This window comes from Cyprinodon tularosa, unplaced genomic scaffold (genome assembly GCF_016077235.1).
Source record: "Cyprinodon tularosa strain WSP-4 unplaced genomic scaffold, ASM1607723v1 ctg129, whole genome shotgun sequence".
Classification (NCBI taxonomy): domain Eukaryota; kingdom Metazoa; phylum Chordata; class Actinopteri; order Cyprinodontiformes; family Cyprinodontidae; genus Cyprinodon; species Cyprinodon tularosa.
The window spans coordinates 1187560-1201811 of record NW_024038103.1 but is presented as its reverse complement, the minus strand read 5'-3'; the positions used below and the strand labels follow the sequence as shown (position 1 = coordinate 1201811).

At 35.9% G+C, this 14252-nt stretch overlaps 1 protein-coding gene across 2 annotated transcripts; it reads left to right on the top strand.

The window, feature by feature from the left end:
* The first annotated feature begins 507 nt into the window (after window positions 1–507).
* LOC119777928 lies at window positions 508–10716 on the top strand. Of its 2 annotated transcripts, none has more exons than XR_005280001.1 (9): window positions 508–629; window positions 715–754; window positions 4431–4564; window positions 5256–5385; window positions 6022–6276; window positions 6374–6655; window positions 6740–6823; window positions 10369–10425; window positions 10522–10716. XR_005280001.1 is itself a non-coding variant. In XM_038276939.1 (9 exons), the coding sequence occupies exons 2-9, from the start codon at window positions 718–720 to the stop codon at window positions 10564–10566; spliced, it is 1065 nt and encodes a 354-aa protein (XP_038132867.1). In that variant the 5' UTR covers window positions 508–629; window positions 715–717; the 3' UTR covers window positions 10567–10716. The 2 variants fall into 2 exon arrangements, 1 of the variants encoding a protein (XP_038132867.1); XM_038276939.1 differs by having other exon boundaries at window positions 6740–6864.
* The last annotated feature ends 3536 nt before the right edge of the window (window positions 10717–14252 follow it).

Sequence of the window (14252 nt, the reverse complement as noted above, 5' to 3'; positions counted from 1 at the left end):
AGTGAGGCCTCTGGGCACGTAAGAGCATTTAAAAAGCTAAGGTGTTGTTCTCACCCTTCAGTTTGCAACGGCTGCAGAAAACGCAACAACATTCTTGTGCATTCTTGTGCTTTCTACAAAGGATGTCACACGATACTAACCCTAATGCTAACACAAAATGTGATGCAGAAAAGTTTTTATTGTATGTACTTCTTTATATGATGAATAAAGAAAATCTTGGTAAATGTACCTTATTTTTGCATTGTTAATGTTGATTATATATATATATATATATATATATATATATATATACATATATACATATATATATATGTATATATATATATATATATATATATAAATATGCATATATATACATATACATATTTATATATGTACATATATATATATATATATGTTGCTTTCCCTCCATGTCCTTCTTCTCTAAAATGCTACATTCACGCCCACCAGTCCTGCCCAATAGTTCCAAAGAAACGTTTTTGTACATTTCAGTAGACTTCCTTGAAAGTGAGGCCTTTGGGCATGTAAAAGCATTTAAAAAGCTCAGGTGTTGTTCTCACCCTTCAGTTTGCAACGGCTGCAGAAAACGCAACAACATTCTTGTGCTGTGTTGAGCCACTGGATTTAAGGTAGGCTTTTCTCAACAAGCCAAGGGATTGCTTTTCACTGACATGGTACCTTCTCAATGCCTCTCCTTTTCTTCTTATTTCACAGGACATGTTGCTGTTGATTTTGATGCTTTTTGTTCCTCCCTGTGGTGAGTAAAACAATAGTCTGTACGAGATGTAGACTTTAACGGTGTATGTAATAAAGTGAATTAAGGATTAAAAAGTTTACTGAAATATATTTTGTTATAATTCCAAAAGTGTAAAAAATGAAATATTAAATTGAAAACTTTCTGCAACATAGTTGACTTATCGTGGTTTTAGATAGTTTAGGGTGACCAAACGTCCGTATTTCCCGGGACATATCCGTATTTCACGTCCTGTCCCGGGCGTCCCGGGTTTTTTTTAGAAAGTGAGGAAATGTCCTGATTTCACTGCGCACGACGCTCCGTGTGCCGTAATCCCTGAGCCGCGTCAGTGCGGGCAGCTCTGCTCTTAATCAGAGGCTCTGTTCAAAAACCTGGGCTGCATCCTCCAAGGACGCGGTCTACCTAGACTGGATCCTTCGAAGTCCTTGAAAATAAGGAGGCCGGAAGAGTTCTGTCAGTAAATTCGAACAGGTCCTCCCTTCGGCGGGTTTTACCGCCGTATGCTCTGTTGCTTAGCAACCGTGAAAGTTGACACACAAAGCAGGAAAAGAATGAATACCGAGGTTTTCAAAACTGTTTGTTTATTTATTTATTTTTTAAAAAGTTAAAGTGAACAAAGACTACACTCACAAGAATCCAGAGTGGAATAAAGGTTCCAACCACCAGGGGCAGGAACAAATAAAATCAAATGTAATGATAGAAACCTTAGTCAGTTAAATAACCTGCTGCTGTCATTTTGCACATCTCTGATGTTGCTACTATTTTCAAATATCCATTATTGTAAAAATGTCCATAGCTGCATATTGGTTATTTATTCTCCAGTTTTATATTGTTAAAACACTTTACAGGATTTTATTTTTTATATTTTAACTCTTCCCTATTATGTTATTCTTATACATTTCTCTAAGATCCTCATTTGTGTGACCATTTTCAATAATCTTTTTGCTGCTGTAAATTTGCACATTGTGGGACAATAAAGTGATTTTCTATTCTATTCTATAAAAGGGTTAGAAATATATAAGTAAATCTAAACAATGTATCTACAAAATATATCTGCAAAATCTCTAATATTCAACAACAAAAAATACTTAGTTAAGCATATTGTGCAAAACAACAATAAAAAAATTAAAATCCTATCAGATTTATAGTTCCCACTCTGCAGATCTATTAGAATCTGTCCTTAAATTACAGCCAAACTCATTTACACAGTAACAGATAAAAACTAGTGCTGTCAATCGATTAAATTTTTTAATCGCGATTAATCGCATCAATGCCTGAGTTAACTCGCGATTAATCGCATTTTAATCGCACATTTTTTTCCTGATTGAAAATCATTTAAATACTCTCGATGACATACAAAAAAATACATACAGGCTAGGTTTGTGCCAATGTTCTTTTTTTAAAATGAAAACAGGTCACAGATACTGATTTATGCCATAGAAACATATGGCAAGAAGATGGGGAGGCATGTAGCAAAAAATAACAAATATGTAGCCAAAAAAAAAGGCCCTGAAAACAGGCTGATGTAAATGACAGTCTTTACAGTTAATACAGTCTTTTGAACAAAGACAAGCATTTTACCCTACTGCTATAAAATTTAGTAGAGTTAACATTAGATGTTAATTAACCAAGGTAATAATGAACAATTTTCAATCAATACATCAAAATCAATAGACCGACATCACTAGATGAAGGTAGTCTATGCTCTAGAAAGTTACTTTTCAGCCTCTTAACAAAAATGAGAACACACACACACCCACCCACACACAGACACACCCACCCACACACACACACACACACACACGATACCGACCTGTGGCGTACACAGACGGCAAGAGTGCTGCTACGAGATTCCATTTCACCTCAGTAATCTGTTTTCTCAGCGTATTTCAGGTTGCTACTAGTTACCAGACACTCAACTTGTTTGTTGGTGGTGGGGCTTAAAGAAAAGGCACTAGCGTCACCCAGTGTATGAGCGTCTTTTTCCCTTGAGGAGCTCCGCTCTCGAAGCCTATGAGAAATGCATACACTGGGGGAAAATAGCCCCGCCTTCCCGCAGGCTGCAGCGGGATGTACTTGGAAAATTGTACCATAAAACCACATAGCGTTAATCTCACGTTAAAGAAATTATCGCCGTTAAAATGGCCTCGCGTTAACGCGATAATAACGCGATAATTTTGACAGCACTAATAAAAACCTTTAGATAAACCAAACATTACCGCCACATATCTGACTCAATAACCATTAAAACAACAATTTTCATTAATTTCAGACGGAACTATTCACAGAGTTGTAATATTATATTAAACTGAACTTCCAATTTTCACAACTGTTCTGTGCCAAGTAACATTTCCTCTGATCACGGAGCAAATCCCGATGATGAGACATTTGTTCTTTCAATATTTAAAAATATGCACGTATGAGATGCATGCACTGTTTAAAACCTACTGTTCTCATAGCTCATACAAACTACCAGTAACTGTGCCCAAACATCAGCCCTAACCCCGAAAATCCCCCAATCACTATATAGAGCGGGGACTACATATACCCCGTTTACACTACCCTTAAAAAACTGAGCCGAGACCGGTCCGAGCTCAGTAACTGAGATAACTTGTCGTGTGTGAACGGAAACAACCTGAACTGAACCGAGATAGACATAACCGGACCGCGCTAACTGCAGACCAGTTCCCGAGGTGGGTTCGGCTCGGTTTTTTCCTGGCTCGGTTCTCTGATAACAAGAGCGCATGAGCAGAACGCGTCATCGCCGACTGGCTGAACATGCCGATTCACACTCCATTCCAGAAAGTCGGCTTCCCAAAAGCCGACTTTCTCAAGTACATCCGCGCAAGGTTGCCGTCTTCGCCTGACCCACCGCAAACACGGAAGTACAGCAATAATAATCAAGCATAACTTTCTGAATGTGACGGGCGCCGCCATTTTGATTTGCTTGATTCCCTCCTCCTTCGTCTTCTTCTTCTTGGGTTTTACGGCGGTTGACAAACAGCGTTTGGTGCATTACCGCCAGCAGCTGCTTGAGTCCCTCCTTCAATCCTAGCAGTAATACCGCACATCGTCACTAGCAGGCGAGGAGTCGAGGCGTCGAGATAACCGAGATAAGTGTGACGTGTGAACGGTCGTCAAAACTGAGCTTGGCCTGGTTACCGATCCAAGCTCGGACCGGTCTCGGCCTGGATCGGTTTTTCAAGGGTAGTGTAAATGGGGCTATAGTGAACTTACTGTAGTGACTTTGTTAAACCTGCTTCTTGAAACGGACCCTGAGAGACGACAACTTTTTTTGGAACTAATGAAAGGGGGGGGGGTCTACAAGATTTGTCTTCTTTCTGCTCCTTTTCAATTCTGGATACTATGTGTTGAACAGAATTTAATTAATGATGCAATTGTTAAATTGATTGAACTCAATTTGGTCGTTTGGTCTAAAAAAATCATTGTTTGCACTAATCCTGAATGACTGGGGCTAATTAGGAAGAATGGCCATCCTACAAATGTTAGTAGATCAATTTCAGCTTCCTGTTACATGTCCCTGTGGCCCTTACCACTTATCTCCAGGTTGTTGATTAATCTGCATATTGATGTATGCGTCATTTTATAGGCTACATATTTTTTCTCTGTTGTGAATTTAGTGCTTGTTATTTAAACCGTTTTCTGTTCAATGTAGGCACTACACTTGAAAAATCAAGTTGCAAAGGCGGAACTATTCAATTGGAAGGTGGAAGAAATGTGACAAAAGAAGGGAATCTGATTTTCATTTCAACTGAAGGACAAAGAAAAACGTTAATGTATAAAGGCAAGGTAATATATTTTTGTTTTTTTCAGTGATGTTATGTTCGGTTTTAGAAAAGAAGATTTTTAAATTTAAAACTTCTCTTCATTAAAAAAAAGGAAATAAAATTGTTGTGTTATCTAACTTTTAGCTTTGTTATTTTATCTTCTCTGTTTCACTATAGATAAGCTGATTTTCATCATAGAGCTAGACAAAAACTGTTTATAGTTTTGTTTTTTCTTACATTTCAAACTTATATTGTGTTGTTTTGTTATACGAGAGCCTGAATCAATTTCTGAGAAAAAAAAAAAACAAGAGCTTGTGAGAATTAATTGTGATATTTCATAGTAGATGTTCTATCTAGAAACTATTTTTGCAGATATTTAGCTGTGTTTATGTAAACTACTTAGGATGGAAAACTGTTCTTTCACTAAAATTCTGATTTTATTCCACATCTTACCACAGCTTAGGTTGTAGGACTGTCTCTATGGCATCCCGCTTAGATTATTTCTCTTCACCTCCATCTTGATGGTACAAGTGGTTCAGTTGGAGTACTTACTACTTTTTGTTTGAGTAAATTAAAAAAAAAATCTTTATAGTGATATTTAAAATTTTCTGTACATTTAATGTGTAGCTCCTGCTGTTATTTATATTATGAAATAATTGTTCTAGAATCTAGCATGTCTGTATAATATTTCACTTGTGTTTAACATTTTTCAGGCTACAGACCCACGTATCACAGTTTCGTACAGCAAAGTACTTCTTAAAGGATTGCAAAAAGAAGATGAAGGAAAATATCAATTTACATCTCTCAGAGGGCTTGTAAACCAGTATGAGGTAAAAGTAATAGGTAAGAACTACTCTCATGATAAATAACTGAACATGCAATGTGATTGACTTTGTGTTTCATCTTTCTTATAATTACCCTTACAACCAGAAAAGTTGTTAGAAAAAAAGTAGAATTTATGAATATATTGTTTATGATTTGATTGATATTTTCTTACAAACTATGCAAACTATTTTCTTACAAACTATAATACATCTACTTGCACTTTTTTCACCAGATAATTTTAATGTTTTAATTAATTTTTTCTGATACTGTAAATGTCTAATAAATTTGGTTATCTTTCCCACTAAAAAGGGATTGAATGCTTAAGAGAATTGAATTTAATCATTGGCCTCAGAATTTGGACATTTTTATTTGTCACAAAACAAGCTGGTATTTCTAATATCTTAAGGAAACGATTCATTGTGCAGCTCATACAATTTCACTTTTTCCCTGCTTTTGTATTTATTTATGTTGGGTTGATGGGTGGAGTTCAGACGCTTTACTATGTGTTAAGATATTCTAGCTAATTTAACACTTAAATAATCCTCTTTAAATGAAAGTTAAAATTATTTCATTTAAAATGTTAAAAAAATCATATTCTCTCAATCAACAGGATTTACACATAAATTCACTTTTTGTTTTATTGTGTTATTTCAGAATGTATTACAAAGAAGTATATGGAGAGTGTTTCCCTTGGGGTTCCTGAAAGAGCTCAGTACCTGTATTTTAAGGGTTCGACTGAAAAACTGGAAAAACTCTGGGATCGTACAAAAAGTCAAAACACTGATAAAAGAGTGATTGTGAAGAACAATGTCTGGAAAATGGTCAATCTCACTAAGGCAGACGAAGGATTCTACTTGTTTGTTCGTGAAGACAAAAAAGTTGAGCTAACGATAAAGCTATCTATAAAAGGTACATTTTTAAATCTGTTTTAAGCTGCATGTGGAATTTTCTATCTATTATCTTGTAGAAATTAAATATACATCTATGTCTAATCTACCAAACACAGAAGAAACCCAGGATTATAAACTGAAAGTGAATGAGAGCCTCTTCATTAAATTTCCTGAGCGTGGAGGACCTTGGGATGTGGTGTTCAAGTCAAAAAATAAACAACAGAGGGTGATGATCAAAAATCAACTAGTTTTGGAAGGCACTGGATTCGAGGGGAGAATTACTATTCAGAATAATAGCATTGAAATTAAATCAGTGACAGCAGAAGATTCTGGAACGTTTAACTTCTATGACCAACAAGGCAACCTGGCAATGTCTGTTAAGCTGGATGTTGACTCTGGTGAGTAAAACAGCATTTCTGATTTACATTTAAAAGTTTACAGAGGATTTAACCATAACTTTCCTTCCTATATATTTTTAATAGGATCTAATCACCTAGCTGCTTATATTGTTGTTCCGTTGGTCCTTCTGGTGGTTTGTGTGGGTGGTGGTTCTGCTGCAAAAAAAGGTAAATCAAAACCTAGCGAGGAAGCTTTTGTCTCTCCCGATGTAAGTATAAGGTGGATGCTTAATTAAGATCACTTTATATCTGTGCAAGAAACAAAAATCCCAACAAATATTAACCAACACCCTTTCCCACTATAATTTCAGGAGTTGACACTTGCTTTACACAAACCTAGGTTATATCTAAAATATAATATAATTTGACAGCAATTTTTTTTGGTAATATGTCCTTGAGGATAACTAAAATGCTTATGGGCAAGATCAGTTGTATAATAATGGAAAAGCAAGGCAAGTCTATTCACAAAACGTATTTCAGTTGAAAGGATAGTGCTGTACATAAAAAATTTTTTTTTGAAAAATTACAGAGAAAAGAACATCACAGGGGCAATTAAATAATATATGAATATGAGTAATTTAGGAAAATAGAAATAATTACAATGAGAATTATGAAAAATAACTATAAAATGATATGATGTGATAATATCAGAAAGGCAGGACAGAAGGACCAAGAATTCAGGCAAGACAGACAGTGGGATAATTCAAAGTGTTTTATTGAAATAAACAAGCATATCTGCGGATCTGCATTTGCATTGGTTGTGGCAGGGCAATGCCAATCCCTGGAAAACTTGGATAGGAGAAAAACACAGGTAAGTGATGACAATAATCTGACGGAGGATGATTATCCATGTGAGTCACTTACCTGGTTTCACAGTTCAGTCCATCTCCTTAGAACGAGGTTGGATCCAGTCGGTGAATTGCCAACAAGATACGGCAGATGCAAAGCCCCATCAGGGATACCAATAAGAACAGGAATAGGCTGGCCCAGGGTTCCAGGACTCTACAGAGAATTCAAGGCATTCCTGTTCAGAATGGAACAGGAAAGCTCAGTAGTTTAGAGGCAGAACAGGTCTGGATATCAGAAACACTACGTTACTTTAAAAAACAATATTGTTTGTGACAGGTATCTTAGATTTAATCTTAGTCTTCAGGATGAAAACTATTATTAGTGTTAATCACATTTTAGTCATTACAATATGTGATACTTTTAGTCGGTTTTAGTCGACTAAAATTTAAAAAGGTTTTAGTCAGTTTTATGTTAGAAAAAAAGTTAACCTTTACAATTTCAAATAACAACCAGATTCTTTACCAGACTCACAGCTCTTGCCTAGATACTACAATTGCTGGATATGGATAGAATTCAAATAAACTTTTCGATGAATTAATGCCCTACTTTATAAAAAAGTGTCTCACAAAAGCTGTGAAAATAGATGATCTATTTCTACACATCACATTTTTTATTATAGCAGGCCAAAAAGCTAACTAAATGTACAATAAAGGAATAGTTTCAAACACACAAGGTTTCCATTCCAAAGCAAACTCTTCCTGATCTACTATAAATTTTGCGTTACACACAGATCATTAAAATCTTAATTACTCCAAAGAAACTAAGAACAGAAACATTCTTCTTTCTACTTTGGCAATTTTGGCTTTATTTCTGAGAATTTACCCCTTTGTTACTACTGCTCAGGGGTCAAAGTATATTTAAATTCACAGGGATCTGATATTAAAAAAAAATACAGAGAGAACCTACATATTTGCCTTATAATGCCTTGTCAATTCTGACCTAAATTGGATGAATACGTTAACTAAAATATTCAAATATTTAAAAATAAACATAGAAATATTTTAATGATAATACAAGGAAGTGTTTACATCATATTTAAAAAGATAGAAATGAGAACTATGAGAGAGAAATATTCAAAGATCTTTCTAACTTTTCACCTGCGTCTTTATCCAAAAATAAACAGTATGCAATGAAATATTTTATTTGGATATAATTTAGGGATTCCTTTTGAGCTGGAAGAAATGAGATATTGATTCTTTACGCTTGGCAGGAGGCAGAGGATGATCAGCCACATAGTTTATTAATTAGCAAGAACAGGAAGAGCAATCCTTCTCAGAGCAAATCATCAGAATGGAGTGTGAAGCACAGACAGAGCTACACGCACGCAATTTAACGTGCAGTGCCGGAACACTCTGGGTTATTTTTTTCAGACCCTGCTGCCATGATCCATCTGTGGTCCAGCAGAATGTGTAGCGCTGCACACCACATGGGCAGCAGGATCAAACAAGGCACAGCAAAAAGGCTGATACTGCTTTGCATCCGACCGACCACCCGCTAATTTTCATTTATTTTTGTATCATTGACGAAAACTCAAAGCTATGACTAGTCATGTTTTAGTCATCAAAGATCCATGTTTAGCTCGTAAGTTTTCTTTTATTGTCATGAAAAAAAGGTGCATCAATGAAATTATTTAATCATCCTCATTGTTGATGAAAACAACGCTGCCAAAAACTCTCTCTCTCCACTGAGCCTAGACCGGGCACGCTCAGTGGATAAGAGACAGAATATGATCAGGAAAACAGAAATGAAACGAGAACCATGGCATCAGCAATGATCTCCAAATCAATAACCTCAGAAATTACAAACTCAATGATCTCGCCCCGAAAGCTGGGACTTAGACGTATATAAAGAAACAGAAGCAGGTGTATTAGATGAATGGTAATTGGAAACCGGGCAGAGTTAGGCAAGTAAATGAAATGAGCAATTAGGCCAGCTTTGGGAGTCATGGCCATGAAAAATATAGGATTAGAATTGACCAGGTGCCCTTTCTTAGATCTTACTTTCTATTGACAGGGATTGATAAATAAATCCAGTATTTTTACAATAATCCTTTCTCTTGTCATTCGAAATCAGGTTGTACCATTTGCTGAAAAACAGCCTGATATCATGATGCCCCCACCTTCCAACTTCACTGTTAGTAATGACCAAATTTTAGCCCTAAAGCAACATATCGACAGTGAATCTGACCAGATTATATTCTCCCATTATTACATGGCTAGTCTCTAAAGCTCTTTATGATGGGCCCTTTTCTGATGATTCCAACTGAGTCCTGTTAGAAAACCTGTGTGCTTAATTTTTGGTGGTTAGTTTATTTTTTCACTGCTGGGTTTTGACCCCACTGGAGCTCAATGGAACGTCCACATTTTTAGAAACATGTCTTAAATCAAAGGCATCACATTTCACAAGACCATGAGAGTCTTTAAAGAGATTTTTTAAAAACCATTGTGATGCAGTTCTTTCTGCATAAATTGATTAGAAATATTTCCTTGTGCCATGAGTAAATCCTTAATACCAACAGATCTGAACCATTTCCTTGGTTGTTTCCTTTATTTCCTATCTGTGCCTTTTAGGAACCTATTTTATTTTATTCATTTATTCCCTTTGGTCCCTTGTTGCTATACATACAGTTTTTGTTCTAATTTGTTTAGGTCTTTTCCTTGTTTAGAAATTGCCAATAAAAAGTGGAATTCTCAGGAAGAAGATGTAAAAGTACATTTTCGTACAAAAAAATGCATTCAATTGTTATTTTACCTGTTTAAAACAACTTTTCTGTTTTTTTTGTTTTTGTTTGTTTTCTTTATTTTTTTATCGCCACCCTACTTTTGGTCTGATTTTTTTTACATTAGATATCTTTTTCCCTGCAGCCTAACACTGTGCATGCTTCGCCGCCTGATACCAACATGTATCCTCTGCTACATCAGGTAAACATTTACAGGTTTTTAAAACACTTTAGAGGTAGTATTGGCCTTTTTTTGCTTTAACTCTTACTAATTTTTCTTTCCCACCACATGCTGCAGGTTCCGCCTCCAGAAACTTCTACGTCTATGCACTACAAGATGTAGTTTTCACCTCTGGATGCTGAGCCACTGACTGATCATGCAAAAACATAGAAAAAAGGGATTTAAAGTTCTGAATAACCCAATTTTGTTGCAAGCTTTATCAAGAGATTAGTTGAATGTTGTTTTCAGAAGTGTGTGTGTGTGTGGGCGGGGGTGGGGGGCCGCATGTTTTTTTAAAAATATAACTAACTTCAGCGTGTGTGACCATCCATAATCTTTATTATAGATGTTTTGAGCAACAATTGTGTTCAGTCTTAACACCAGAGAATAAACAAATGGCTCACCTTCCCATTCTCCATCAGTGTTTTCCTCCCACTGCCACCAGTTGGATAAAAATACAGATCACCTCTGTAAAAGCCCGGCTTAGTGCCAAAGGGAATGTCAAAATCACGGCCATAGCAAACTTCTCTTTGCTCAGTCCTAGCGAGGGAACCTGAGGAGGGAACATTAGAAACAAACAAGGGAAAAAAATTGCAAAAAATAAGCAGGATGGATAATTCAAGAATGAAAAAGTGAGATACATATTTAAAAATATATTAAATAAATGTTCTACAGTCTTTCAGCTATAATAAAATATCAGTGCGGGTTATATATATAAAAATATATATTTTTAAATTCCATCTCTAAAGGTTTCATTATATAAATACTGTGTAAACAGTTAAATGTGGTTCACATAATCAAGTCAAGTACGGATAAAAAAAAAAAAGTATCTTAAACCTTGTTGCAGTAATTAGAAAAATATGTAACACAAATCAGAAGTTTTTACGTTTTTCAGTAATTTTCAGGAATAGATATTTTGTTTCCGCCACTAGATGGCGCATCAAGAACTCAGCTGGCGGACATTTTAAAGCAGTACACAATGGCTCTGTTCGAAAACCTAGGACCTGTCCTCCAAGGACGCGGTCTACCTAGACTGGATCCTTCGAAGTCCTTGAAAATAAGGAGACCGGAAGAGTTTTGGCTGTAAATTCGACCAGGTCTACCCTTCGGCGGGTTTTACCGCAGTATGCTCTGTTGCTTAGCAACCGTGAACGTTGACACACAAAGCAGGAAAAGAATGAATGCAGAAGTTTTCAAAACTGTTTATTTATTTCTTTTTTATTGTGAAGTGAACAAAGACTACACTCACAAGAATCCAGAGTGGAATAAAGGTTCAAACCACCAGGAGCAGGAACAAATCAAATCAAATGTAATGATAGAAACCTTAGTCAGTTAAATAAAATGCTGCTGTCATTTTGCACATCTCTGATGCTGCTGCTATTTTCTAATATCCATTACTGTAAAAATGTCCATAGCTGCATATTGGTTATTTATTCCCCAGTTTTATATTGTTAAAACACTTTACATTATTTTATTGTTTATATTTTAACTCTTCCCTATTATGTTATTCTTATACATTTTTCTAAGGTCCACATCTGTGTGACCATTTTCAATAATCTTTCTGCTGCTGTAAATCTGCCCATTGTGGGACAATAAAGGGATTTTCTATTCTATTCTATAAAAGGGGTAGAAAAATATAAGTAAATCTAAACAATATATTTATAAAAAATATATCTGCAAAATCTCTAATATTCAACAACAAAAAATACGAAGTTAAGCATATTGTGCAAAACAGCAATAAAAAGATAAAAATCCTATCAGATTTATAGTCCCCACACAGCAGATATATTAGAATCTGTCCTTAAATTACAGCCAAATCCATTTACACAGTAACAGATAAAAACCTTTAGATAAACCCAACACTACCGCCTCATATCTGACTCAGTAACCATTAAAACAACTATTTTCATTGATTTCAGACGGAACTATTCACAGAGTTGTATTATATTAAATTGAACTTCCAATTTTCACCACTGTTCGGCGACAAGTGACCTTTCCTCTGATCACGGCTTGCTTGGTCTCGCAATGAATCCTGGGATATCCAAGAATACCGAGGATACGATAGGATTTGAAGGACGGATCTGATGTATCCTCGGTATTCTTGGATATCCCAGGATTCATTGCGAGACCAAGCAAGCCGTGATCAGAGTAAAGGTTACTTGGCGCCGAACAGTGGTGAAAATTGGAAGTTCAGTTTAATATAAAACATGTCATTTAATAGTTCCGTCTGAGATTAATGAAAAATAGTTGTTTTAATTGTTATAGAGTCAGATATGTGGCGGTAATGTTTGGTTTATCTAAAGGTTTTAATCTGTTACTGTGTAAATGGGTTTGGCTATAATTTAAGGACAGATTCTAATATATCTGCAGGGTGGGGACTATAAATCTGATAGGATTTTTATCTTTTTATGGCTGTTTTGCACAATATGCTTAACTACGTATTTTTTGTTGTTGAATATTAGAGATTTTGTAGATATATTTTTTAAAAAATACATTGTTTAGATTTACTTATATCTTTCTACCCCTTTTATAGAATATAATAGAAAATCCCTTTATTGTCCCACAATGGGGAAATTTACAGCAGCAGAAAGATTATTGAAAATCGGTCTCCGTCAGTCACGTGACATTTGTTGCTAAGACGCCATTTTTGGTGGAAAAGGCGTAGTGTAAACAACCGCAGCATAGCTAAACGAAGGACTAAAGGATTGAGTTTGTTTCTCTGACTATATGGAAAAAAGTAAGCATAATGCGAAATAACCGTACGGTGTCGTGCCAAGGTAGTTATCCCTGCGAAAATTTGTATCCCCTCGTCGGGAGCGCACACAGAGTAGGAAGAAAAGCCCGAGTTAAGTCCGCTTCAATTCCAACGCGCAGAACTTGAAATTTGAAAGGTTGTATGTGTATGAAAGTTGAGCTTTACTGTTTTATTCTTTTACTTCACATGTTTTAGCAGAATATCGCCAGTGATATTGATCTAAAACTAATAATAAAACACAAACGTTTGCTTGAAAGCTGGTCGCTGACAGCAGTGTCTACTCCTCCCTCTGAAAGCAAACAGATCCTTGTTCTTTTTCACACGTTCCTTAAAAAAATCTCTCATTGTTTCACAGTGTCCAAATGTTCTCATCTCATTGAAAACTGTTGTAAACCATACACTTGTAATAAAAATGAAATAGAAAATGGACTGCTCGTGTAATCATTAAAGACTATATGCAGAAGGAAAATATTTTTTTCCTGGTTGAAATTTAGTACTTAAATCTATATCTGTGTTTACAGTAACGTACAATTTATCTATGTTGTACTATCCTTAATAAACAGTTTGTCTTCTAACATCAGCCGTTTTATTTCATCCCATTTTGCCACAATTGGCAATATGGGATGAAATAAAACCTGCTGTAATCTGTTCCCCCTGTCTAAGGCCCCGTCCACACGAAGTCAAAATGAACACGAAACGCTGATATTTTCCAAAACGTTTGCCGTAAAGACGGAGACGTAAAATAAATCTGAGCGTCCACACGAATGCATGAAAACGCTGCAAAATGTATGCCAGGCATGTAAGTGGCGCTGTGGTGCCAAAGCAAAAATAAGCGACGAAATGTTGGGCATGCGCACTAATATTTATACATGATTGCCCTGCGGGTCCATTTTCGTGGTTAAGTCAAATTCAGGTACTGAACTATGTCGTCGATATTGCTCTGTTCTTCCTGGAGATATTCCAGAAGAGGAAGATTCTGTTGTAAGCCCGACAGCAGGGTGAGTAGCATTAGCAGCAACGGCGCCATTGTTGTTGTAATACTGGTCGCGCATGC

Coding starts and splice junctions, on each gene's coding strand:
- LOC119777928 (XM_038276939.1), top strand. CDS start 718: ATGTTGCTGTTGATTTTGATGCTTTTTGTTCCTCCCT. Junction 755..4,430: donor GATGCTTTTTGTTCCTCCCT/GTGGTGAGTAAA, acceptor TGTTCAATGTAG/GCACTACACTTGAAAAATCA. Junction 6,656..6,739: donor TAAGCTGGATGTTGACTCTG/GTGAGTAAAACA, acceptor TATTTTTAATAG/GATCTAATCACCTAGCTGCT.